The sequence below is a fragment of the Dicentrarchus labrax genome, unplaced genomic scaffold (assembly GCF_905237075.1).
Source record: "Dicentrarchus labrax unplaced genomic scaffold, dlabrax2021, whole genome shotgun sequence".
Taxonomy (NCBI): Eukaryota; Metazoa; Chordata; class Actinopteri; family Moronidae; genus Dicentrarchus; species Dicentrarchus labrax.
Window position 1 is genome coordinate 2,852,815 of NW_026136722.1, and position 26,780 is coordinate 2,879,594.

General features: G+C 40.3%; 1 protein-coding gene across 2 annotated transcripts in view; it reads left to right on the top strand.

Moving 5' to 3' along the window:
* Window positions 1-26,780, top strand: part of LOC127356201 (protein kinase C beta type) — a 97,080-nt gene that overhangs the window by 20,923 nt on the left and 49,377 nt on the right. For both annotated transcript variants that reach the window (XM_051387758.1, XM_051387757.1), the window contains exons 3-5: window positions 8,649-8,731; window positions 19,814-19,925; window positions 20,295-20,423. In XM_051387758.1, coding sequence (XP_051243718.1) covers window positions 8,649-8,731; window positions 19,814-19,925; window positions 20,295-20,423 — 324 coding nt within the window. The remainder of the gene's footprint in view (window positions 1-8,648; window positions 8,732-19,813; window positions 19,926-20,294; window positions 20,424-26,780) is intronic.

The following is a 26,780-nucleotide window of genomic DNA, read 5'->3' on the forward strand; positions in this document are numbered from 1 at the left end:
AACGCACAATCATTGAGCATGACAGATCTTTTGAAAACTTGACATCAAAGAACCACAATTTAGAACGTGAAAGTGTAATTGATTGTTTTGTTTTGTTTACACTGGAGGTCATAGTTTGCCTGCCAAGTGAAATCTCCTGTGTTTTTCCCATGAAAAGACATACTGTAACAATGTAAAAAAAATTATAGATATAGAGCTGGAGGAGGAGAAGAAAAAGAAGAGAGGATGGATTGATGGAAGTGAGAAAGAGAAAGAGGAGGAGTGATATGGGTGTGCTGACTCACTCTGACCCTTCTCCCTGCTTCACCAGCAGCATCGTGGGTATTTATACATTGGCGTAGGCTGTTCAGCCCCCTTATATAAGCCTTTACACACACATATACACACACACACACAGAGAAGGGGAGGTGCCCAAGGTGAATGGTGTGTTTTTATTATTGACTTTCTTCCTCTTGCTTTTTCTCCTTTATCACCTTGCTCTTCTTTTTGTCTTCCTCCTGTTGCATCGGCTTCTTCTTTGAGTCTTTCACCCCCACTCATCAGGATATTTCCTCTTCACTGAGACTGTAGGAAGAGCAAGAAACAGAAACAGGAGCAGCAGTCTGGCTCGCCCAGACCTCTCTCTCCACGCTGTTTCAACACTGTGCCAGGTCTGCCAGGCCGTGGTCAGGGAGAAGATCTGATGGAGAGGTTTTGTAGTCAAGTCAGTGAACTCAGCCAGTCAGCCAGCCAGTCAGTCAATATAGCAGTAAATGTGAAAATCAAATTGGCAGCTGTTGTCTCAAGCAAGCAGCTTATCATGTCAGTCAAAAAGTAGCCAGGCTTTCACATCAAATGCACATGTGCAATAGTGTGAAGAGCAGTGGAGAGTGTGCCTCAGCAGCGTGCAGCGTCCTAATTTTCCAGTATATTGTGTCATTATGTAGAAATCAAATGAGGAGCTGGAAGAGCCTCCCACATCATTTAGATCCGCTGTTTGGGAACATGGTGGAAAGTGGATCAGACACAAATTCTGTGTTGATAAAGCCTAGTAAGGCCAAGCTAGATAAAAATATAGAGACGGTTACATTAGACTCATTTGTGTTGACTGATGATGAGGAGATTTCCTCAAATGAATACATGAAGCAAACATAAATTACATCAGGTTTTACTCCATTAGAGGTTTGACTGGAGCTTGGTTACATCATTGTAATCACTGTGCCCTCTTCTTCTGCAGTGCTAAGGTAATGCCATCCGACTGGAGAATTAGCGCCCCCAGCAGTACGGAAACTTGCATTTGTTCACACTTTCTTTTCGCTGATTTTATAGAAATTCGATTAAAGCTCAGGCAGTCTCTGGCAATAACAAATGCTGTCTTATTTGCCGTGAATGCATTTGTTTGTGACACCACTGGATTTCTTTTTGTGCAAGAATTTTAATACCATGTGAGAAAATCCAACCACAGTGTTAATACAGTGAGAGCTGTGTTCAGAACTGATACATACAGTCACAACTTGCAGTTAACAGATTAGTGTAACCCTGCGTGAGGTCGTCATAGTTCAGATAGACCGATCTATCACACAGTTAGATTCTCAGTCAGTTACAGCAGGTCTTTAGCCAGACAGCGAACACTGTAGCTGTGTTTGTGTCAGTGATATATTATGGGTGATGTACTGCTGCAGCTATAGATTAATAAATAGGACTAACTAGAAAGCTTCTTCACTCCGTGTGTCGTAGCATTGAACGACACACACGCACACACACGAGCACATGCACACATTGGCAGCTCATTAGAGGGAACGGCTATCTACAACATCAGTGTTCTGCCAACATTTCATAACAGAATATACTGGAACAGAGAAAGAAGAGAATAGAAAGTAAAGGAGATGCATGGGGAAAAGAGAGAACAGGAAATGAAAGGGTGGGGGGGGCTTTAGCTATTAGAAAAAACATTGCATTAATCCAAACCCCTGAAGGTTCAGCATGTATAGGAGATCATATTTAGCAAACCAAAGACATTTTGTAAGTAGTTTGCCTGTTAATGCTTTTTAAATTGTGAGTAAGCCATTGCCCTTGGCGATAAGTCAATCTGAACATAGTAGTAAATGATGACTCTAATAGGGTGAAAGGAAAACATCATCTGTTTAAACAAAACAAGTGATTTGTTCTCATCGTACTGAGTGTAAGGTGATGTGCTCTTCTTGTAATGTAAGAGGTGGGTGCTGTCTGTCTGAGCCCCCCTCTTCACGCTGTATCGATATACAGAAAGCTCAATGGCAGGATGATATGGACTGGCAAGCAGCCGTTACATAATGATGTCATGTGACTGTTGGGGAGGAATTGGGGCAACATGGGACACTTCAAAGAGCTTAAGCTGCCGAAAACAAGTTTCAAGGGGGAGTCGGTGTGTGTGTGTGTGTGTGTGTGTGTGTGTGTGTGTGTGTGTGTGTGTGTGTGTGTGTGTGTGTGTGTGTGTGTGTGAGAGAGAGAGAGAGAGAGAGAGAGAAGTTGTGCTGCTAGTGAATCATACGTGGTGCATTATTTTGTTTAACTGCTCTACTGCACGGAATAATAATACATTTTTAAAAAAATTGCTTTGTATACCAGGTGATTAAAGAAATCTGTATTTACACTTTGGAATTCAGTGCCTAAATCACTGGTTACCCATAAGTCATAAGTAATCAGTCACATTTTACAAAAGCTAGCTCAATGTTCAGTTCACACAGATTCAAATGAAAATGAGTGCTATTTGCTTCTGCGTAATTAAGTATTTTTTTTGTAAAAACAGGCCGCTAGGTAGGGACAGTCGCCAATAGGGCTATGTTTTACTTCCCCCAGTCAAATTTGACGACAGGGAATAAAGTATCGAGTTGGCTAAGTCAGCTAATGTTAGTTGCATGAGCTAACTAGCTAACTATGGCTAACATTACAAAATGGCCTCCCTCAGTCTCTGAGGTTGTGCTCACTGGGAGGCGGCTGAGCCTGCCTCTGCTTCATGCCAACGGCAGCTACATTAGCAGTTAGCCGAGTTGAGGTAGAAAAGGACGTCAGAGGGAAAACCCGGCAATAATTTCTCCATAAAATATGATCCATTCTCACCCTGATAGAGTTATAATGTGCTTCTGTACAGTAATCAGTGCAAGGTCCAGCCCCCACAAACTCTCACGCCCTCGTTCATTAGTTGCAAACATATGTTCAGTTCACCATTAACCAAAAAGCTTTTAAGCACAACACTGCAAGTAATAGTATATGACAGTCGTGATGAAATTGTATCTGTTAAATTCTAATATAGCACAGGATTTTTTGGCCTGCATCAGTTAATGTTATGCATAAGGATTAGAGAACTGAACATCCTTAAAAGCAATTAGTGAATCAAATCACTAGGGCTGCGGCTAACCCTTGTTTTCATTATAGATTAATCTGCTGATTATTTTCTTGATGAATCAGTTGTTTGAGAAAATTGTGAAAAATGCTCATTATGATTTCCCAAAGCCTGAAGTGGTGCCTTCAAATTCCTTATTTTATCTGACAATCAGTCTAAAACCAAAACTAGTCAGTTCAATGCTATAACCAAACACAGCAAATCCTCACATTTGAGAGGCTAGAACCAGGCGCCTTTTTCTTGAAAAATTAGGAATTATTACTCATTTATAAAGACATTACAAATTGTTTTAATTAATTACAATTTTCTGGCAAGTGGCAATTGATATTTCACATAGTATAAATGTGATTTTGCCCTGCAGTTCCACCGTTATTGTACACTGGAGAAGGATATAAAGGAGGGAATCATGTGGACAACTGACATGACTGTGCATGCAGCAGTGGTATGTTCCTTCCTGGGAAAAAGCTGCATGAAAATCCCTGCTTTTTGGACAACATGAGAGCATGTCAACACTTGCATAGCAGTAATAATAGTCACAAAATTAGAGAGAAGGTGTTAGTTGCAGAGTGTCAGTGACTGTGAAGCTGGTTTTATCTTCAGAAACAACATAAACACAAAAGCAATTGTAAGGGTGATTATTAAAACACACACTTTGATTCTACAGCAGCTTAGCCGTCTCAGTCTAACAAAGACTGAATTCTTAAGGTGCAAACTGCAGCCTGTAGTGTAACCTAATGCCCAGCCAGTGTTACAGGTAGACTCTACAGGTACACTACATGGCTGCTTACCTCTGCCGAAACCCTAACCTAAGATCACAGCCACAGTGATGCAACGGATGAGATGAGAGAGGGAGAGATAGAGAGAAAGACAAAGAAACAGGTGGACAGAGAGAGGAATGACACAGAGAGAAGGATGTGGAGAAACTGTAACTGTGCCTGTCTTAGTACGTGCATCAAACTGTGTGTGTGTGTGTGTGTGTGTGTGTGTGTGTGTGTGTGTGTGTGTGTGTGTGTGTGTGTGTGTGTGTGTGTGTGTGTGTGTGTGTGTGTGTGTGTGTGTGTGTGTGTTTTCCATGGATATTTAATGTATATGATAAATAATGAAGGCACTATAGGCAGGGTGCCAGCTACACCAGAGTCAGACTGAGACCAGCTCATGGAGGGCACCAAGAGGCCAGCAGAGGAGGAGGAGGAGGAGGAAGAAGAGGAGGAGGAGGAGTGGGGGAGGTTTTGTGAGAGATGCAAGCATGAAGTATCTACACTGACTGGAAGGACACCAGAACTGAGTGGTGCTTTTATCTTGGTTTTACTCGCAAAGACCACACCATGAACTGAGATGCAGAAATAGTTGTTATTGAAATGTATAAGTGACTGGCAGATGGGGCTGCGGTGTGGGGAAAGCTTCGGGAAGCATCTACCTTCCAGGCTCGGTTGACCCCCAGGGAACCCGGGGAGATACAAGAGATACAATATAGGAGAGAGAAACCAAGGGAGAGACAGAAGAGAAGAATTTATAGACATTTATAGTTTATGACACAGACACATCTGAACTTATCTACCTAAATTATCGTATTAGTTCGATTATCTGGAGCTCAAGGTTTGCCAGGGTACTATAGCGTTTCACAAACAGATGCTATAGCTTACAAAGAAAGCTTAACATTGCCTCTCATATACTATGGTGGCCCTGAGAGCTTAATGCAGAGACAAAGCAAAAGGAAGGGACAATAACATCTTCTCCAATTTGACAACACCTGTGCAACATATGGTGGAAAAAATGTAGAAAAGTGAGAAAACAATTAAATCTAGAAACGTGACATTGAACTTCCTTACTGTAGTATGTAATGTATATGTAATATATTCAAAACTAGCACCATCTCAACCAGATGCTACATTGCTACAACATAACTGACAGGCACCATTCAGTATAATGAGTACATTTACTGATTCTGAATTACTACCGTTGTAGAGAAGTATGAACAGATGTGTAAATGGAAATGGAGTGAGGCAATTATTGGGCGGATGGGGTCAGAGTGGGTGAAGAGTTGTGAGTGTGGTTAAAGGGAGAAATGGAGGGCACACTTCATTTCTGTCACAGTGTATTTTAGAAAGGAGGTATTATTTTGTTTTGGCCCAAGGGTCATGTTGTTGGATAGCGTACAGTTCTATTTTTGTGACAGGTGTGTGTGTGTGTCTGTGTGTGTCTGTGTGTGTGTGTGTGTGTGTGTGTGTGTGTGTGTGTGTGTGTGTGTGTTTGTGTGTAGGGTTTGTGGTGTTAGAGTGTTTGAGTGGACTGTGTGCCTGTGTGTTTGTGTGTGTTTTGGTCTCAGGATTTGGCAGTTACAATACTTCAAAAGAACAGTTGCCTTAAAGCAATATGTGCACACTGCTCTCATCATTTCTATCTCTACCTCTATCCCTCCACCCTCACTCAGTGTATTCAATCTACAATATCATTGGAATGAGTGGGTGTGTGTGTGTGTGTGTGTGTGTGTGTGTGTGTGTGTGTGTGTGTGTGATATCATCGCAGTGAGTGGGTGGTGTGACCAAAAAGAGGATATTGCGTGGGAGTCAAGCACCATTGAGGTGCACATGTGTGTGTGTTAGAGACAGATTCTTTGTATTAATTATAACCCCTCTGATCAGCGGCGGTTTGACAATAGAATTAAATAGAATACGATAGAATAGTCGGTCTTCAAATATGTAAATGAGACGGTAGAGACTGCTGACAGTGAAAATATCTGATCTGATCACTGATACTAACTGTGCATGAGACAAATATGCAGAGAGAAAAACAAATCTGTATATTCTTCTTCAAAACTGTGTTTGCCAAAGTCATTCTTTCAGGCTTATGTGGCCTTACTTCTCTTACCATGAGGGTTATGTTATCTGGTAGTAAGCAGCTTTAAAAGGGCAGCAGATTGTGCCTCCTGTATATAAAATGCATAGAAACATGATGTAAAGAAGATGGCAGTCCCTGTGTCAGCTGGCCCATTGATTGGCCTGTTGAAGGTGTGGATTACCTTATAACACTCATAAATAAACATCCTAATTTCTTGTACCAATGCATTTTTGAGCCTGATATATACTGACTGTAAGCTGTTAATTAAGTTACTGAAATAGAAGAAGCAGTACTGCAATGTAAACACATTTCATTACAGGTAAAAGTATACCACAGCGGTTAAATGTTGTGAATTGGTGACACTTTTTCTCAAGGGTCAAAAGTCATGTGATCTTAAAATGGGCTTTTGGCCATAATTTGAGAATGAATTGGGCGATTCCATATTTCCACACACACACACACACACACACACACACACACACACACACACACACACACACGTTGACAATGACGCAATGAATACAATTTTAGTCGTCATCAGAATCACTTGACTGCAAACAACGTACTGTGCGCTTAGCTAATCATGATCTTGTGATTGAGTGTCACCCACCAGGAGAAATCAAAAGCACTACATTTTGTATAGCTACAGATCTTTACATACTAATCAAGTACATGTGTAATGCACAATATATTCACTGGAATCATTCCTATGTGTCAGAAAGATAGTGATCCAAGTATTCACCACAAGTGCAACCTGACTGGCTGTCAGAGGCATACAACCATAGGGCGGTATTTCCAGTTTCCATTATTCTGCAGATTAATTTCTAGATTAATTAATTACATGTTTGCTCTATAAAATGTCAGAAGTTATGTGAAAATGCACGTTCCCAAAGTTGAAGATGATGTCTTCAGAAAGCTTGTTTTGTCTGAACATTTCAAAATCCAAAGATTTTCAGTGTACTACCGCATTAAAACAAAGAAAGCAGAAAGCAGCAGGACCAGAGAATATTTGGTATTTTTGCTCGCTGATTATCAATTATCTAATGCATTCATTCATTTATCGTTGTAGCTCTACTTTAATGGGATAACAATACATATACAAGCAGCTTTTGCAAGATTTCATAAGCCAGCAGTAGAGCAAAATACTTCCAATATGTTTTATTATTTTCAGTGGTCGCTCTATAACCTGTTTAGGCTGCTGCTATCATCAAAATCTTTATTGTTCAGTGCATTTACAGCGCTACTCGGTATCTCTCACTCAGAGATACGCACTGTGTAAATATACTCTGGGGCACAATCATAAGGACTGTGTATGTGTGTCTGTGTGATTGTGGGGTATTTTTAGCCTTCCTGTTCGTCTTGCCTGTCAGTGGAGCTGACATTGATCAGGGTGGAGATGACAGGCTTGCTATGCATCGGAGCTTTCACATGTTTCAGCATCGCTGATCGTTCCCGACCTGAAAAGGTGGAGCCATGTTCCGCTTTTCATCTCATTTAAGAATTCTGACTGTACAGGCTTTCTTTGATCTTTCACGTGTGTTTCTGTGTACACTTGTTATTTTCAACAAATATGTGCCTAGGGAGAAAAATACCTCAACTTTGAATTTGTTGTTAATGCCGATTTTTAAATTCGGTTGACAGCAAACTGTGTAAACACAGGAAATTCTGTTAATACGGAGATATAAATGTGAGTTTACATTTTACATTACATTGTGGATGTTGGCTGTAGAGGGGGGCTCTCATCCAGAGTAGCTGACAATGAGTCAACAGTGCATGAGTGACAATAAGAGTGCGTGGGTGTTAAGACAGAGGCACAGCATCCCTCTGTACATTTATCACTGCTCAAGCTTTTCATAGGTTAAGTGAGTGCTGCTTTGAAAAGCTCAGAGACAGCAAAATAACTGAGCTTTCATCAAAAAAAATATAATTTTCTTCAACTTAACTTATACAATTTAAACATTTTAAATTGCACTTTCACATTTTAAAGCCGAGCCTAGTCAGTTGTGACAATGAGGAGATTCACCTCTTATTTTCTGCAACTCACTCACATCAGATACAGTGCTGCATGACTTATTCATCCTGATGAACACAGTGTGACTCCTTTTAATGCTATAAAAACAACCAATCTGGGTTTTTAAACATCTATTGCAAATACGCTGAGGAAAAACTAGGATACCAGCGCATATTTCATCATGATATGGTTTGAGTCTTGAAACCAGGCCAGGATTTTAGACACTAAACATCCAAACCATTTAGGTTACCCTGAACGTTCTAAATAAAAAAAAAAAAAAGAACAAATACTTTGAATATGTGTGCTTACTGGGCAAAACCGATTTTCTTCATACATTACTGAATAACATTATATTTTGTGCACATGAATGTGTCAAGCTTTTTTACCACGGCCAATGTTCATAAATGTTCTCTTTCTTTTTTCTTTGTCTCTCCGCAGTGTGTTGTTTCGTGGTTCACAAACGTTGCCATGAGTTCGTCACTTTCTCCTGTCCAGGTGCTGATAAAGGGCCCGCATCAGATGTGAGTACAAATAAATTTATCATTTTAAAATTGTATGCCTGAGTACAGTACGAGAGCGAGAATGAGTAGTGAAAGACAGGAAGACGAGCGAGACTGCGCATACCAGCTCATGAGACCCCATCACCTGTCATCGCCAGTGCTACGGTTGAGCTGCCTCCATCTTTTTCTCTCCTTCCTTTTCCCGTCTTTACAGTTCTACTGTATCGTCAGACACAGGAATTTCTCTAGATATTTGATAGACTCAATACTGTAGATAGTTAAATAACACCCGGAAGTTGCCCAATACAACCGATATTGACCACAGAGCAGCTCTGGCATGATGGGAAATTAAGTCCCATGTTGACTTCAGATGTTAGGGATGTACAGTATGTTGATTGGGGGCAGGAGGAGACAGGTTAAAGGATATTTAGAAGCCTTTTGTGCTTTGATCATCAGTGGATGTAATGAGTATATTTTTGAGTTTCAAGTTTATTTGCATAGCATTTTCAAAGACAAAAATAAAAAAAGAAAGAGACAAACATTATATTTGTATATTGTGTTACTGATGAACCCACAGAGAATTATAACCTGACTCTGCAGTTCCTCTCAGCTCTATGGAACATTTTTTCCCCGTCTTTAACTCAAAGTTTTACGGCCATTAACATTACTATTATCAGGATCTTTTTCAGCAACAGCAGGCAGCTAAAAAGTTCCAATAAACTCACTGTGCACCACCAAAACAGCAGACAGACAAAACCTGCCCCTAAGTAGCCAAAAACAACCAACAGGTATTCCAAGTAAAATCTCTACAAAAAAATATATCTCTTGTTTTAAGTGGTGGGCTCAGTCTCTCAAAAATCTTTCTGAGACAGAATTTAATAGTTTTTTCTCCATGAAGAAATTCAGTATCGACCCACCCGTAGATCCTGAAGCAGCACCATCTTTCTTTAGCTGCAGTCTAAATTCACTCTTGTTATTCTTGTTTGCCCCCTCCCTTTAAAGCTGCTGTAGGTTACTTTTTCATAAATCAATTTTTGTCATATTTAAGAATCCACCACGTCTGAGTGAAAAGCACCAATCAGAGATTAAAAAGATAGTTGTTTGTTCGTTTGGACGACCTGGGAATGAGACTCTGATTGGTTGTTTTTATTCAGCCCTAGGAGGGGCCTGACTTGAACTCTTATCTCACTTATCTCGTCTTAAGTATCTTGAAAGTAAGAAAAAAACTATCATCATGTACGTACTCTGTGGTGACATGTAGCAGCTTTTCGTATCAGCCAAATCACAGTACACAGCAGTTGACTTCTAATGAAACAAATACATTGCACTATTTAACCCGCTTGCACAGTATGTCTTGAATTTCCCTCGGGATAAATAAAGTATCTATCTATTAGTGTTATTAGAGGTTAAAAGTTCTGTCTGTTCTTAGGTTATAAATTCTCTATAAACATTGTCTTCACCATCATCTGCTGTGAAAGGAAGTGCCTTTAAGTGGCTTATCATAATCTTATCCATTCTTTCAAGAAGCTGAGAAGTAGTGTCTTTTCTCTGATTCATATTATTAAAATGTAAACCTTTTCTTTAATCTGTCCTATCAAGAGGACAAAATTAGTTGTATTCTGTTAAGAGCACTCACAGGATACCAGCGTCAGTCCTCTCAAAAACCCAGAGGTCTTTGAGTTCCTCAGCCATGTCCTTACCTCCCTCTGGAGTGCCCTTTCAGACTGACGAGTACACTAAGTGAGCCGCCTCCAGAGGAAACGTGGTGTTGGCTGTTTGGCTTCCTGTGATGTGTTCTGTATAACTGATAAGTATTTCCTCTCATCTTATAATATGTCTAACAACAACCTTACTTCATTTTCGGTCCCCTTTCACCTGACTGCTACTTCCTCTTTTTCTTGGTGACATTTGAGTGGCGCATGGAGGGCCGCAAATAGCTTCTTCTTCTTTGATAACTTCTGTTTTAGTCAGGGTCATGAATTCACAGAGCCGGGTACCCAAATGCATGCTAAGGCCTCTCTGAAACCATTTTTTTATGTGTTTCTTATAATATCTAAGGTTCCTTAAAATAAAAACTTTAAGAATGTATTAAAATGTAAAGCACAACGTTAAGCAGTGACGTTGCATTCGTATTAGCTCATTGGTCACTGTTTCACAAAGACTGGCTCATCCAGAGCTTCATGGTTAGTAACATCTAATCATATTTGTATAGGTGTACAGTGCGGCCATTACAACCATACACTTCCTACCATTACCTTACCTCCTCCTTACATAATACTTTCTTATCCTCATATAATATTGTTGATTTAAGATTTTTCTTCACTGTTATTTTGCGGGCACATTGCTTCGCTTGTTTGTGCATTACCGCCACCAACTGTTGATCAGTGGACTAGCAGTAAACCAGCCGTTTCTCTGCAACATAGAGGACGAGTGCAAAGTTAGAAATACCCTTAGAGTCACTATGGCCACATTTATGGGAAATACAGGTTGGAAAATACACCAATTTCCCTTTGAATCATTCCTTTACCTCCTTTAAAGGTCTTTCACTTGACTTTTTGAACCAGCAGACAACCTGTTCCTTCATTAGTCACGTAAAATCTCTAAATATCTCCATCTATTCTCTCCTTTTCTGACACTATATTTCTATATTTGGCGTACGCTGAACTCCTCTCTCCCTGAATCTTCCTCCCACCGTCTCTTTCTACACCGCCCCTCCCTCTTTATCTAACTCTGTTCTGTACATCCTCCATTAAAATGCCACTCCACCCAGGGGGCCCCCTGCTCTTAATTACGGGGCCTCACCACCTCCACCATGTCATTTCCTTAATGAGTTCATGGTCTTATGACCTCGGTTCCTGCACAGTGGGAGAGTAAGGTATCTCTGCTCCAAAAGAGCTGCACATTTAAATATAGGAGACAGCAAGACAGGTAGCCTGCTCTGAGGTTATGGAAGGAGGAGGAGGCTCACAGTACACTGGTTTTTCCCCTGGTCATGTTATCCCTTGAATATAATGAAGTTTTTTATATATATACATAATTGGGACAGGAAAAAAATGAGGGAATTGATGGAACATCACAGATATTTACATATTTTCCGCATTGTAAGATTACCAAACCAGAAAGAAAATAAATGATTTCATTGTATTTGTGTTCAGACTTTGTCATTGAACATTATGGAACGGCTGGGCGAAGATTTTCTAATAATGGCGTCAGATTTGCATTGCTTGACACAGTGTTTTCACCCACGCACACCTGCACAGAAACGGCTTTATGAACTCGAAACACTGAGAACCTTTTCAGCGGTTACATTTCAGCTTTATATTGCATTATATTTAGGCGTCCTGGACAGCTTTATCTGTCAAATAGTTACAGCAGTTACAACAATGAATAGTTAGGGCGAGTCATACTGTTTAAGATTCAGCTTTGCTATGCTGCCGAAGGAAGATAAAGCTTGTTTTTTTTCCCCCTTTGCTTTGCTTTTCCTCAAGAATATGGAAATCCTGCTTGGTTTCCATTTCCCTGTATTTATAAGAGAAGACAACAGTGCATATTCAAATGATCACGTAGGCAGATTCTTGGTTTGTAGATCATTTTCAGTACACTTAAGTGCCACCATGTAATGTCCAAATTCAGGAGTAATGCTATGCTCATATAATAGCCAAATATTTACAAACTCAAAAGATTACTGGAGCCAATAGTGTCAGTGTAGAGCTGAGATGATCAAGGAAAATAAATTCATTAATTTAAAAACAGGTGGCAGGTTGATAAATCTTTTTAGACAAAAATACCAAATACTCTCTGGTTCCAGCTTCAAATGGGAAGATTTATTATATGTATTAAGCTGAATATTGTCTCTTTTCTCTTTTCTGATTGGACGTTTTCTGCCCATTTGTATTCCAATTGATTAACTGAGACAACAACAGGCAGATTAATCAATAATTTAAATAATAATCATTAATCATTAGTTGCCATGTCAGTGTTATAGTAGGATTAATCTATGTCTCCTTAGGCATCGACCAATCCTGAGCATTTCTCTGAGTCTTTGAAGCCAATAAGGTTGAGATAGTTCTTTGTGGGTCACATACATGGAGGAACAGCAAAGCTGGAGATGCTTTTAAAGAACAGCAGATAGATGCAGGTAGAGGAAGACCCAACAGGCAGAACGCAGATGTAATCAGGGATATTGTCTCATCGTCTGCAGCAATCAGCCCACCACTCCCATTTTACCTCATGCCAGTCCCTCTCTTCATCTCTTTGCCAGCTATGTATGTTTAAAAGAAGAAGTCAATTATAGATCTGGGTTAATAGAATGGGTTCCCTGTGGGAGAGGTCGAGGGATGAGATCCTCTAATGAAACCTACATTTCATACCCACAGCCTGCTAATGGTATAGAACTAGTGTGTGTGTGTGTGTGTGTGTGTGTGTGTGTGTGTGTGTCTGTCTGTTGTTGTCTGTCTGTTTCTGTTGTTTGTCGTGTGTGTTGTTGTCTGTCTGTCTGTCTGTGCTTGTGTGTGTTTGTGTATGAAAGGCGAGATACTAGAATATGTACACTGCTCCAAACTAGCTGAACAGTTTAATGTAGAGGACAGGAAGACAGTGTGGGTCTATGATTAATGATATATTTATTTTCCACTGGTCACAGGATTCCTGGAATATCATGACATTGTGAAATGTATTTTCCAGACAGAACTGTCAAGTCAAGTCAATTTTATTTATATAGTCCTAAATCACAAATCACACATTTGCGTCAAGGGGCTTTACTTTGTACACCATATGACACCTTCTGTCCTTAGACCTTCGTTTCAGAGGAGGAACTCTTCAACAGGGAGAAAATAGAAGAAACCTGAAGAAAAAGTGTGTGTGTGTGTGTGTGTGTGTGTGTGTGTGTGTGTGTGTGTGTGTGTGTGTACAGAATAGATACCCTGCAATAATATATTTCAAGAATATTGATACAAGAGGATGTCGAGCAATATCAAAGGAATTTATCAGTTCTCTGGAGAAGATTTAAAAAGAGAAATCGTAGTCAAACAGATTTACTTCCTCTTCTCCCGCCCCCTTCCCATATACACACATGCACTCACAGTATACGTTTCATATATATTCCCGTACACATTTCTGCACACACACACACACACACACACACAAACACTGAATGACAATCGGCATGCAGAAATAATGTACGAACACATCGCAACAGATGTTCTCATTTGCAGACATTGGTTGTCTTTGTGTTTGGTTTATTGCACAGAACTGAAGCAGGATGATAATTACTTCTCCCCCACAGAGTCTCCCTCAGCATGAGAGAGGCAGGTTTCTCCCTGGACAGTCCTTCACAGGGCTAACACCCATAAACAGACTCACATTCACAGCTAGGCAGCAATTTATAGTGTACAGTTAACCTGATCTGCATGTTTTTGGACTGTGAGAGGAAACAGACACACCCAGAGGAAACCCATCCAGACACGCGGAGAACAAACTCCACACTGAAAGAGCCCTGTCAGGTTTCAGGTTTCAACCCAGTGACACTGTGAACTCATCTACTGTTAACAGCCAAGTGTGAAATATATATCACCTTCCTATTGACTCCTTGGCAAAAATATTTTACACCCCATTTCATGTGAGAATGCGCTTCCATTTCAAAGCTGATATCAGTTTACATTTTCATGCAGGGATGTGACACCCCAGGTCCTTCTCACGCGTGTTAGAGTGTAGAGTATTTTCCTTTTTTTATTCATATTGTGGAGCACAACTAGGAGTGTGTGTGCCAGTAATTATGACTTTTGATTCCAGTTCCTGTCATTTCAAAGAAAGCGGGAGAACATTTAGCATCTTTTTAAATCAGAGTGTGTGACGCAGGCTTTTTGAACTTCTGAACCTTAACTTCCCATGTTTTTATCCCTTTATTAAGTGATTATGTTTTAGCAAGTGACTCTTGCAAAGTCAAAATATTGGTGTTAAAGTGATATAGGTCAGGAAGACTGACAGTTGTGAATTTTTTTTGGTAATTCCTCACTTTGAGTTGGCGGAAATCTTATGCATTAAAAGTCTTTTTTGCCGGTAACAGCGTTAGGGCAGCAGTTGAACAGCAATTTATTTCTAAAATGGAGGAGTATTAATATCTTTTTTATGGACACTGGGTCACTCTTTTTTTCCAATATGTGGATATACATGTACACAAAACAAACAAAAAAAAACGTGATTTCCGATAGAGCGTCACTGAGTAAAACTACGCTGATATATTTACAGTAACGGTATGTGTGACCAGATGGTTAAAAAACCACACTGAAACCGCAAGGTAACCTTCGGAGAGGAGGATGGCTGACAAAGTGATGGAGAGATTGCGATTAGCATAAGGAGGGAAGGAAGGAGGAGAGGGAGTACATTCAGGGTGTGAAGATGAAACCACCACCCTCAGCCCTCTCTTCACTCCCTCTGTTTGTGTCACTCATTCATTCTTCACTGCTCCTCTGGCGCAATTAGTCCTATTGCTTTGCATAGCTTCCCAACAAATAAACAAGAAATCATTTAAATAATCTCCCAGAAATGCTTAAACATTCCCAGAGGGAGAATTACAGGCCTGAGGGGGATAAACACAATGGCAGTGCATTTGTTTTATTGATCAGAAGCAATATCACGTTTTCTTTGATTCATCAACAGACTGCACACTCTCTACAAAAAAAGAACAGAGTGGGATGAAAGACTCATTGGTTTACTCAGTTTTAGTATTTTGGTATCCACACTTATGGGCACTTTGATTAACTTTACACTGTGCAATTTGAGGCGTGTTACCAGTTTAATGTTTTTGCATCTGTTATTTAGTGCACTAAGGTGCTTTTAGCAAAGGTAGTGCAGGTAGCAAATTTGTAATGAATTGATTAATTGTTTTGGTCTATGGAATGTCAGAAAACAGTGAAAAAAGGCCTGTCACCATTTCCTTTGGACATCATCTTTAAGTAGCTTCTTTGGTCTGAGTAAAAAAGCCCTAAACACAAATATATTCAGTTTACTATCACAAAGAAAATTCAGGTTAGTTGTAGACAATATTCTTTAATCGTGATAATTGTAGGAAATAATACAGTTAGTGTTTAACACTAGAAGTACACAAAACAAAGTGCTGATAGTTTGTCTCTATTCAGATAAAGTCTTATGCTTTATACAAAGGACAGCATACAATCAGAGTTGGCTGCTGGTTCACACACACACACACACACACACACACACACATACATTTTTTTTTTTTTTTTTTTACTAAGCTATGATTGCTATCATAATTGTATGGCCTGGCTCAGGTTAACGCTTTTTGAGTAGTGTGGGTCATGACTTGTAAAAAAGAAAAAGGTATCGGATCTGTACACAAACACACGTACTTGTCGATACCCAATACTACATTTGTGGCAATTTTGGAGAAATTGCAGTTACTGGTATCAGAACAACTCTAAATATAATATAGACTGCATCAGGCAGAAGAGTTTGTGGCTGTTGGCCTCCTTCCTAAACCGCTGCTTCATCCCGGTGATATCCTGAACAGTTTTGACCACAACTGCCGTACCAGGAGGGGATGCAGCTGGTCAAGATACTCTGAATTGTGCACCTGTAGAAGTTACAGAGTATCCTGGAGTCCATGGTGAGCCTCTGCCTGCCGAGTGTGTGGACCCCGGGAACCTGAAACTGCTGCCTCTCTCTAGTTTAGTCCCCTTGATGGTGATGGGGGCGTGTCCTTCTCTCATCCACTTCCTGTTGTCCATAATCATCTCCATTGTTTTTCTGACGCTGAGATTTGAGATGGTTGTCCTGGCACCAAGAAGTCTGGGCTCTGCCCTCCTCTCTGTAGGCCGTCTCATCGTGGTTGGTGATGACGTTCCTGTCGTCAGCGGACTTAATGATGGTATTGGAGCTGTGGGTGGCCATGCAGTCGTGGGTACTCTGCACAGTGGATGATGACGGCCACTGCAGAAATGTCAGAAAGTCAGTAAGCACTTACTCAAGAAGAGTGTGTGGACTGGAGACAAAATCAATAAGGAACCAAACAATGAAAACAGTAACTGTGAGCCATGGCTCTGTGTTGTCTGCTGTCAATCTGCCTGTCACACAGCATCATGAATGACATGACAGGATGTGTGTGTGTGTGTGTGTGTGTGTGTGTGTGTGTGTGTGTGTGTGTGTGTGTGTGTGTGTGTGTGTGTGTCTGTGTGTGTCTGGCATGTTGACTGATGCTGTTGGCAGGGAAAATAATAGACAGCGGTGTGTTAAACCAAAGACAAAAGGAAAGCAGGGAGTGAGTGAAAGCACAATGACAAAAAACAGTCAAAACTGTGTGTGTTCGCACTGACTAATGGGTAGACACTGCTCTGGCATCGCTTGCTGATGTTATGAGCGGGCCTTCGGTTTAGACACCCAGTAACACAACATATGCCATGAAATACACTCATTTGTCTAGGAGCACCACACTGTACCATCTGCTTTTAATTAGTGGGGTCTTTGTGAGTAAAATCAAGTGAAACTGTTGAAAAAAAAAAGTTGGCGACAGGAAGGCAGAAGAAAGAAAAAGTCAAGTGTGCACAAACCGTAGTGTGAAATAATAAAAATAACTACTTTGTGAGTAAATTAAGACTATTTGTGTTCCACCTTTCAGACATCACATAACAGTATAATTTAATTAAAAAGAAAGAAGCAGTTCTGGAGTTGAATCTTAGAGCTGCTGCTGAATCATATAGATTATATTGATTGGGTCTCTGGCCTTGTCTATGCCTTCATTGATCATGCTGTGTGGAAAGAACTGATTAATATTCAACGCTTTGTCTTCAAGGCTGTTTTTTTTTTTATTGTAGCTTACTTAAAGTTTAATCTTATTTATTGTGTGTTATATTGTGCTAGCATCATGGTTCTATGGAAATATATCAACAGCTATCGCAAAGATTGGCTTAGAGGATAGATCCTGCTGACATTTGGTGATACCCTAACTACTGCCTCTAGTGCCACCATGAGGTTGACATTCTCTGTATTTAGTGAAATGTCTCAGTAACTATCGGATGGATTGCCCTGACATTTGATACAGACAGTCATGTTCCTCTCAGGATGAACTGTAATAACTGCTTTTGCAATGTGTGCAGATACTGGATGCTAAAATTCTTCAAATAAAACAGTCTTAGACGAATATCTCCTTTATAACATTTGTACAGTAAAATTGATAAACAGACGTATTGGCAAAACAGCACTTTTATAGATCTTTTCTCTAATTTTTCTGTCCCTATTCACTATTCTCTGTCTTTTTCCTGCTTTTCTGTTTCCTGAAGAATCCCTGAATCGTTAAGATGGATGTATTTAGTCATTAGTGTTTGTAGAGAAGCTGGCAGCCGCTCTCATCTGCCCTCATATCGCTCCCTGTCTGCTGTTGCTCATGACTGGAGCTCCAGCAGCACAGTGTTCCCTTGTTTTTTTCAGAGGAACAAAAACAAGCAGGAGTTGGTCGCGTCCTTGAGAAAGACGACACACACACACACACACACACACACACACACACACACACACACACACACACACACACACACACCAACAAATTCAAACACGTACACAGCAAAGAAACCCACACACCTACGCAAAGGCAGCCACGCAATCATTCAGACTTAACAAGCACACGCGCATACACATACACACACACACACACACACACACACACACACACTTGTGAAGACACCTTGGGGAAGCTGGGTATAATTCAGGCAGTGGCAGCCTAAATTAAACATTATTTTCCAGGACAGGTGTGGAGGAGAGGAAGAAATCAATCAGCTCCCTTTTCTGGCTCATGAGGTGAAAAGACATGAACACACATGTCTACAGACACCAAACACGCCGGTTGCTTCCTGAAACGGTTTATAACAAAACACATTTAGCGGTAAGCACGGGTATTTGATGCCGTCAAAGCATCTTAGGGTTGAGGAGATCATTACTGTAGCTGAGTGTTTGGTAACTTTGATGGAAATATTTTAACTCCTACACTGAAGTATCCCTGCTTCACCGCACAACCTGGATCCGTCTCAAGTGGTGGATTGGATATTCTCACCGTCCGTGGGTTCATGTTGCTGTGTGTGTGTGTGTGTGTGTGTGTGTGTGTGTGTGTGTGTGTGTGTGTGTGTGTGTGTGTGTGTGTGTGTGTGTGTGTGTGTGTGTGTGTGTGTGTGTGTGTGCCAGCCACTGAAACCACAGTGCTTAGGTGCAGGTGTGAATGCCCACTGAGCCATGGTTGCAGGTGTCAGTCACACACCCACACAAACACACACACATTAGACAGAAATAGCCTGTGTTTCTGCCCTAGTTACGCCTTTGTTATGAATCCTAATAAAAGAGGAATTAGTACTTGAGTTTTCTTTTTTTTATTGTTTCTTTGCATCAAAATGAAAAAAATAAATCTATTCACTAAATGATAGAAATACTGATCTTTTTTAGTTTTTATTTTAGTTTTTAGTTAAGAAACACTTACCATAAGCAGAGAGGCCTGAACTTTGAAACCTTGAAGAACAACTAGGCCAAACCATATTGTGTGGGTGTGTGTGGAGATTGAACTCCTGCCTGCCTCCTGACTCCATAAAGACCTCTCATTTACTAATGAACGTCCACACACACACACACACACACACACACACACACACACACACACACACACACACACAGAGGTCATACGTGTAGCTGCCTTTGTAGTCTTTCTAAACTGGTGTGAACAAAGAAAATTGTGATGAAACCTATCTCGATCAGATTCCAGTGCAGATGCCCATTTTAATGAATGCTAAATTTTAGGCATACACAATGTGCACAGAGATGGAGCATAAAAGATGGGTATGTATAAAACCCGGAAGAATAAGGAAAACCATATGTGGCAGACAATCACTTATTATTCTAATCAATACCGGTAGATAGGATGATGCACATATGGCAACAAACAACATGTACATGCACTAAACTTTTATTATAGTTTTACATGATATTTACAGAATATCATTCAAATGTTTGACAAAAAATACTGTTGACTGTTTTATTATGGTTTATGACGAAGAGTGGAAATGTGCAGATACAGATTTTAATGATTCACTCTTCCTCCTTTCCTTCCAGGACCCGAGGGCAAAGCACAAGTTTAAGATCCACACCTACTCCAGCCCGACCTTCTGCGACCACTGTGGCTCTCTGCTCTACGGCCTCATACACCAGGGCATGAGATGTGACCGTATGTATCATATATCAGTATTAACACCTATCCTTATATCAGTCTTATCCCTACATCCTACATCTTTATGTCAGTTTACATCTTCTGTCAATACTGGTAGACATCTAACTAACAGTTTCTTCTTTGCTTGAATTTAGTCACAGCTGTATCAGCCTTACAAAGTGTTGGCATATATCCTTAAAAAACAGTTATACCTCATGCTGACATCAGTATACATCAGTACTGTATTACACATTATATTCCCATAATGCCCTTTTTTCCAAAATAATATAATATTGTGCATCGTCTTTGCTGCGAATATTTAAAAGAAATACATGCTTAAACAACATTACAAATACATCTGTGTGTGTGTTCGTGTGTGTTTTCCAGACTGTATGATGAACATCCATAAGCGCTGTGTGGCCAATGTGCCGAGCCTGTGTGGGACAGACCACACTGAGAGGAGAGGTCGCCTCAACATCATTGCCGAGGTCAAGACTAATGTACTCACTGTTACCAGTAAGTATATCTTAGAGAACACACACACACATTTGCACGCCCTCAGCTACAAAGACATTTGCCCGGAGTGTGTATTCATGAATACCAGTCTTCTGTCTCCATCTGCTGGTGGACCTGCAGAGGTGCAGAATTGATGCCACAGAACTTAAATATGGGATCAGACTCACAAAGCATTAGTTTATTGTGTGTCAGTTACTTGGACCATGCAAGAATTTCTGCTTGATTACCATGTATCTGTATCAAGCTGGATACAAGTGAGTGTATTGTGTCAATTTGTAAATCAATTCAATATACATCATAGTTTCTTGCATGCTGAAGTACCATATTATAGACGCAGACTGCATGTATATTACTGGCCTTTTCTGTCTGTTATTTTGCATCATTTTGTCAACCATCTGGCTGTCGAAATGAAACAAGTATGAACTGTAAGATATATTTATCTGTAAATGAGATTATTTCCATGGTTTCTCAAGACCGAATGAGGTGATACTTCACTGTGTGTCCAGCCAGCGAGAGAAAAAAAGCAGGAGTCAGATCCATTTACACAGTGTGTCACACACATTCACCCACTGAAGCATTTGTGTTTTGCTGTCGGGGTGATGACTGAGAAGAGGCATCACTGAGCCAAACAAACAGCTATTAGTCTCATTGTCACTAACACAGTTAGTGTATGACTGGCCTTCCTTACAGTGTTACCACTGGGTAAGAGCTGTTACAGTGCAGGATCACAGCTCAGGATTTGTCCTCTTTTTCTCTTTTTCAAAATCCATCTCAGTTGCCATCATGTTTATATTATGTACCAATTTCTAGCTATAAAATGTGGTACAGTAAATGGTATTTAAGTAAAGACCAGCGGGCAGCTGCTGTCAGGATATTCTTACACTGATTGATAACTTCTACTTCAACTTTAACTTTATCGCCTCTATGGGAAAATTTGTCTGGCAACCAGATAGAACATACAACACACAGATCATAAGCACATGGACTAAGGTACATAAAACCTGATGGAATACATTGTTTTCACCGGTAAAAGAAAACTAATAAAAGATGAATACATCCAGTGACTCTTGCTGTAGTAGTAATGTAGGAAACTAATCACCAGCTGAGACAAATATCCGGAGCCTTTGAAGTTGCTCTCTTACAGAAAATTAGTGATTAGAGCAACGTGGGAAGTGAAATGGTTGTTTGTTTGGTTTGAGAGGAATGTATTTAATTTCATTGTACTTATGTTCCCTCAGTCTACTTCATTGATTTCCAGCCGTCTGGTTTTAGACTTTCAGTTAAATCTTGTGGAGGATAATGTTCAAGGCATAATGTTTCCCAGAATGCCTTTCCACAGCCCCAGAGTAGGACTTGTTGCCTAGTCGCTCTTAGCCAAAAGTGGTCGGCATCTGTGGGTTATAACCTGAGAGCAAACGTGATTGTGAGAGTTAGAATTGGAGGGTGAGAGTTTTTGTGTTCTGGTGTATTGAGGATACTGTGAGTGTGAATGTTTCTGGAAGCATCTTTATACATGGTTGTCCAGGCATCTGCAGAACAAAATACATCAAACAACATACACAGCATATATTATGAGTGATAATGTTGGATTGTTTCCTGGATTGTGAATATGAAGCAGTGTTATCCACAACTGCTCTCAGACTGATTGTGATCTCTTTAACGTTGGCGCCTGAGGCCAGGGAGACTTTTTCTGGTGAAAACTAGTTTCAAAATTGAATTTATTTTTATTATTTGGGGTTGTCAGTTTTAATCTGGGTCCATTGCTTAGGGTAATATCATCAGTATGCTTTCTACCAGTGACATTAATCTCTACTGACTTAATTGCTCAAGTCTCATGGGATAGGTTAAGTGTAGGCACACCTCTTTCCTGGAGAGAGTTTCCCGACTTGCCTCATCTTTTATTTAACTTATAAATAAATGTACTGGAGAGCAGTTCTCTCGCAGTGCCTTGTCTTACCTGCAGGTAGCAGCAGAGGTTTGCATTACCTTTACTTTGTCAACTCAATTACAGCTGTGCCTCAAACTGAAAACATCTGACTTTAGGTTGAAATCAGATTTCACTCTAATCCTGTGTAATGTGGAATCAATCCAGTTTGCTAACCCACAGCATTAAAAAAGGAGAGCTGACTTTATTTGACTATTGCTGGGTGGATTAGCAAATCTGCTCCAACCTCAGCTGTGCAACAATTTATACACAAGTAGATAATATAGGTTGACCCAGGAAATGGATGGATGGATGGATGGATGGATGGATGGATAACAGTTTAATGTGCCATAAATCTTAAGCTTACAAACTTGTAGGGCGTTTCCAATGAGCACATGAATGCATCATCATACAGTCTGTGTTGTACCGCCACTTTTGAGACTTAAAAGGTCAAATTTAGTTGATTTATTTTTGCCCGTGCTACTTAGTAATTACTAATTAAATGTAGCTTAATAGAAATTTTGAAAATACGATGTTGAAAGAAAATACGATTTTTCAGTTTTGCTGTGAAAGTCAGAAATCATTGTTTCCTTTGGTATTACACATATATTGATTGCATATAATCAATATACAAGATGTGTTCCTCAGTGGAAAATGTCTCCACTAAAAACCAGTAAAATAATTATGAGAGCTTATTAAAAAGAGACAATACGTGCAATGGATGTAGCCATTTCTCCATGTAAAAGTATTTTCCCTTTGTGGTCTTTTACTGGCTTTCTTTCTTCTTTTTCTTTCTTGCTCTCTTGCTCTCTCTTCCTGGTTCCCACGCTCGTAGACTGATCATTAGCTGGGATTTACTGTGGGAAATGATAAGCGAGCAGACTTATCACACAGAGACTGCTACAACAGCAACAAAGGCCAAACCTCACAAGTGCTACATAATAGAACAGAATAGAATAAAATACAGCTGAATTGTAGAAACTGGAAACCGGAAAATGAACAGTTAATGGTATTATGTTATATAGACTGGTCTGTGGTGGAATGTAATGTAAGTATATTTTAACTTAAGTAATACACACATTAAGGGGACTTCCATTTTATGCTACTTTATACATCTACTCCATTACATTTCAGAGGTCAATACTTTTTATTCCATTACATTCATCTTTAAGCTGTAGTTGGTACTTTACAGATACAAATGTTTTTTTTACTACTTGCACACTAAATCTTCTGTGCAGAAAATACTGTGATGTTGTGTTACACTCCTGTTTTCAGCCAGCTGTGATAAAATCCATAGTTTAAAGGCAATAATATGAGGCAATAAGAGGTGTAGTGCTCATTTCTGTCCACAGGGGTCAGTGTGGAGCCATCAGTAGCTTGCTCCCTCTATTGCAGTGAGGTGGAGAAAAAAAACACCACCACAGAGAATGAATTGAAGACCCACTAGGAATTATTCTACAGCTTAACATAGCAGGAGCTGCTGGAAATGGCTGCTACACTGACAGATGCATCTGTGCTGTGGACTAGTTGTGGATTTGATCAAAGCATGGGTGTAAAGTGACACTATTGATCACTTTTTAGTAAGTCACCTCCCACCCCTTCACTGTGAGATCAGAGCTCTGGGTCAGTGGGAGAACAGGGCCCATGGAGATGGAGGATCAGCATCTAGCTCAAGGACGCTCCAGAAGGGAAAATGCAGACCTGGGATTGGGGCCTTTAAAGGTGACCCCTTTGTTTGGTACTGCCTAATAGCTGGAGTATAAAAGAACAAGCTTGTACGGCTACATTAGAGGGCACAAATGTTTCAAAAGGCAGGATAACTGGGCAATAAAATGGGAGTGATATAGATAGATAGATTCTTTATTGTCCTTTCCTAGAAATTTGTGCCACAATTTGTTGCCACAGTCTGTACATAATCTTATACGTATACTATATTAACACAAGATAGGCATCTAAACACAGCACATTTGTACATACATTCAGGTATTTACACATAGCGGCTAAATTGGAGTTTTGTTGAGTATATGGCGAGCTCATTTACATATAATAGACACTTCATCAGTAGCAAATAGCAATAAGAAAATCTTCAATAGAATGTCAATAGTTTCACTTAAATGCATTAAATGCCAGCCAAACCAAGCAATAAGAGATTATTGAGACTCTTGTTTACCCAAAATGTCCATAACAGAATGGACACAGCAGAATCTCTTTCAGACGATTGAAAATTGGAGACAGACAGACAACACCTGTTATATCTTAGTGCCTTCGATAAGTTATTGTGTTAACAGAATGCATATTGTATGTAGGTGTGAATCTAAGAGGGAAGAGTTAAAAGTCAGAACAAATGGTCTCTCTGGTGTTGGCAACACATGTAGGAATATAGTAGCTGAAATGAAGTCAACATTTGTCTATTAAGACCCATTAAACTCATTCTGTGGTTGTTCTACAGGAGTAGATGTAGACTCTTTATCAGGCCTCTTGGCGTCACACTCGTACGCAGTGGACCAGACAAACTGAACATGTAAATGTGCTCGGCATGGCTGTCAGTACCGTTTCAACATCGCCAGGATGAAATTATCTGGATAAACGAATTTTCCAGCACACATTCCAGCAAGCGGCGGTTGGACAGAACATAAGAAACCTACTAAGACTCCGATGAGGCAAGTTCACATGGGAAAAGGTGCACTGCCAACACCCACGCTGATGTCCACATACAGTATTCTGCTGTTTCTGCACTCTTATCTCCACTTGCCCTCCCTGTAGACTCAAATACACACGTTATCTCTCTCCCTCGCTCTCTCTCTCTCTCTCTCTCTCACACACACACACACACACACACACACACACACATCTGTACAAGGGCCCATACGTGCTCTTTGCAATTTGCACAAACTGTGCACAAGCAAGAATTTCACACATGCATACATAGTCACAAGCACGTTACACACCTGGGCATGCACAAGCAGATCTACTCACACACACACACACACACACACACACACACCCTCCTCTATTTACTGTAAGTGTCCTATGAGACTATTTGGCATGCTACCCTCTTTATGGCTCCCCTCAACCAGCATTTGATGGTCACTTTAACAGGCATCATCTAATATTTATTGACCTGCTCCGCTGAGGGTTTAATGCTGGCCATTGGGTCTATGCTGTGGTTAACCTCTTGCAGCTTAGCGTAGCATAGCGCCTTAACAGCATGAAAACCTAAGTTCTCTGACTTCTTGAGGTTCTCTCATGCTGCGAGCTTGCTGGGAAGCTCTCCTTTCAGTCATGGTTTGAAGAAAGATGTGGCATGTTCCCCGCAGCTGTGAGAGCTTTGCGTCTCAGTTCTTAATTGTAAAAAAGCGTTTTGACTTTTGTTCTAAAAGTGTGCTTTAGTTTTTTTTTCAGTAGCCACTGAGGAACAGTTGTTTTACCCATGTGTTCACATCATGTAAGGGACAGCCTGAAAAGTCTTGTTTTCAGGTGAACTCAGGTGAGCTTCATTTGTGGTGATAATACTAGAAGGACCTATTATGTGACAGGTGTGATTTTCATAATTCATCACCATTCCCCCATCATTTGCTGTACACAACATGTTGTCTCCTCCCTTCTCTATCTCAAGCAGCCCCTGTTTGTAATCTGTAAAATGAAGTCCACTTGCAGTCTCATCTAATACTCAAATCTAAATATTTCTTCATTTTGCCTGTCAGACTATCAGGAAAGATACACTAAACATTTAGGTGCAGTATAACTTGCCACCCTAATTACCTTTTTTTACTCACCCCACCTCACACCGTGTTTGTGCTGTACTAATGATGCAAGGTCTGGTCTGAAATGAACCTCAAAGGGACCCTAGAAAGGAAAAAATTTGATATCTGGAACAGACCATCGTAGGACGATTAGACTGGTTTCGAATTTCTGTCGGCCATACAGACCCAATTAGAGATGGAACAAACCAACACGGCCAGCAGATTGGGTATTGGACCCATTGAGACGCTGGCACCACACAATTAGACTGATTACACTGAAAAAAGTGTGGACACAGCCCAGCTCAGGTCCAGGGTCAGGTCTCAATGAGGACCTCTAGTAACAAGAGTTTAAAATGGTCCAGTGAATCAGTAACATGTCAGTCCATATGGCTTCATGTTTATAAGTCTTGATTGGTTCGTCACTGCACCTTTCTTTAGCACAGGAAAATAAACTATAAGTGGGAACCACATTTTTACTTAGTAAATTGAGATGCCGAGAGAAGTTTTTTTATAGGTTCCTGCATTTGTAAATGGATATTTGGATCATGGGCAGGATCAGATCAGATTTGAAGGTGATAAATAAGTAATGTCATCTCTCTGGCGAGGAGAAGCCAGAGCAGGTGTGTGAAGCTGAGAGGCACCAACTTGAACCAGTGAGTTGGTCTCTTCTATGAACAACACTGGCTCATG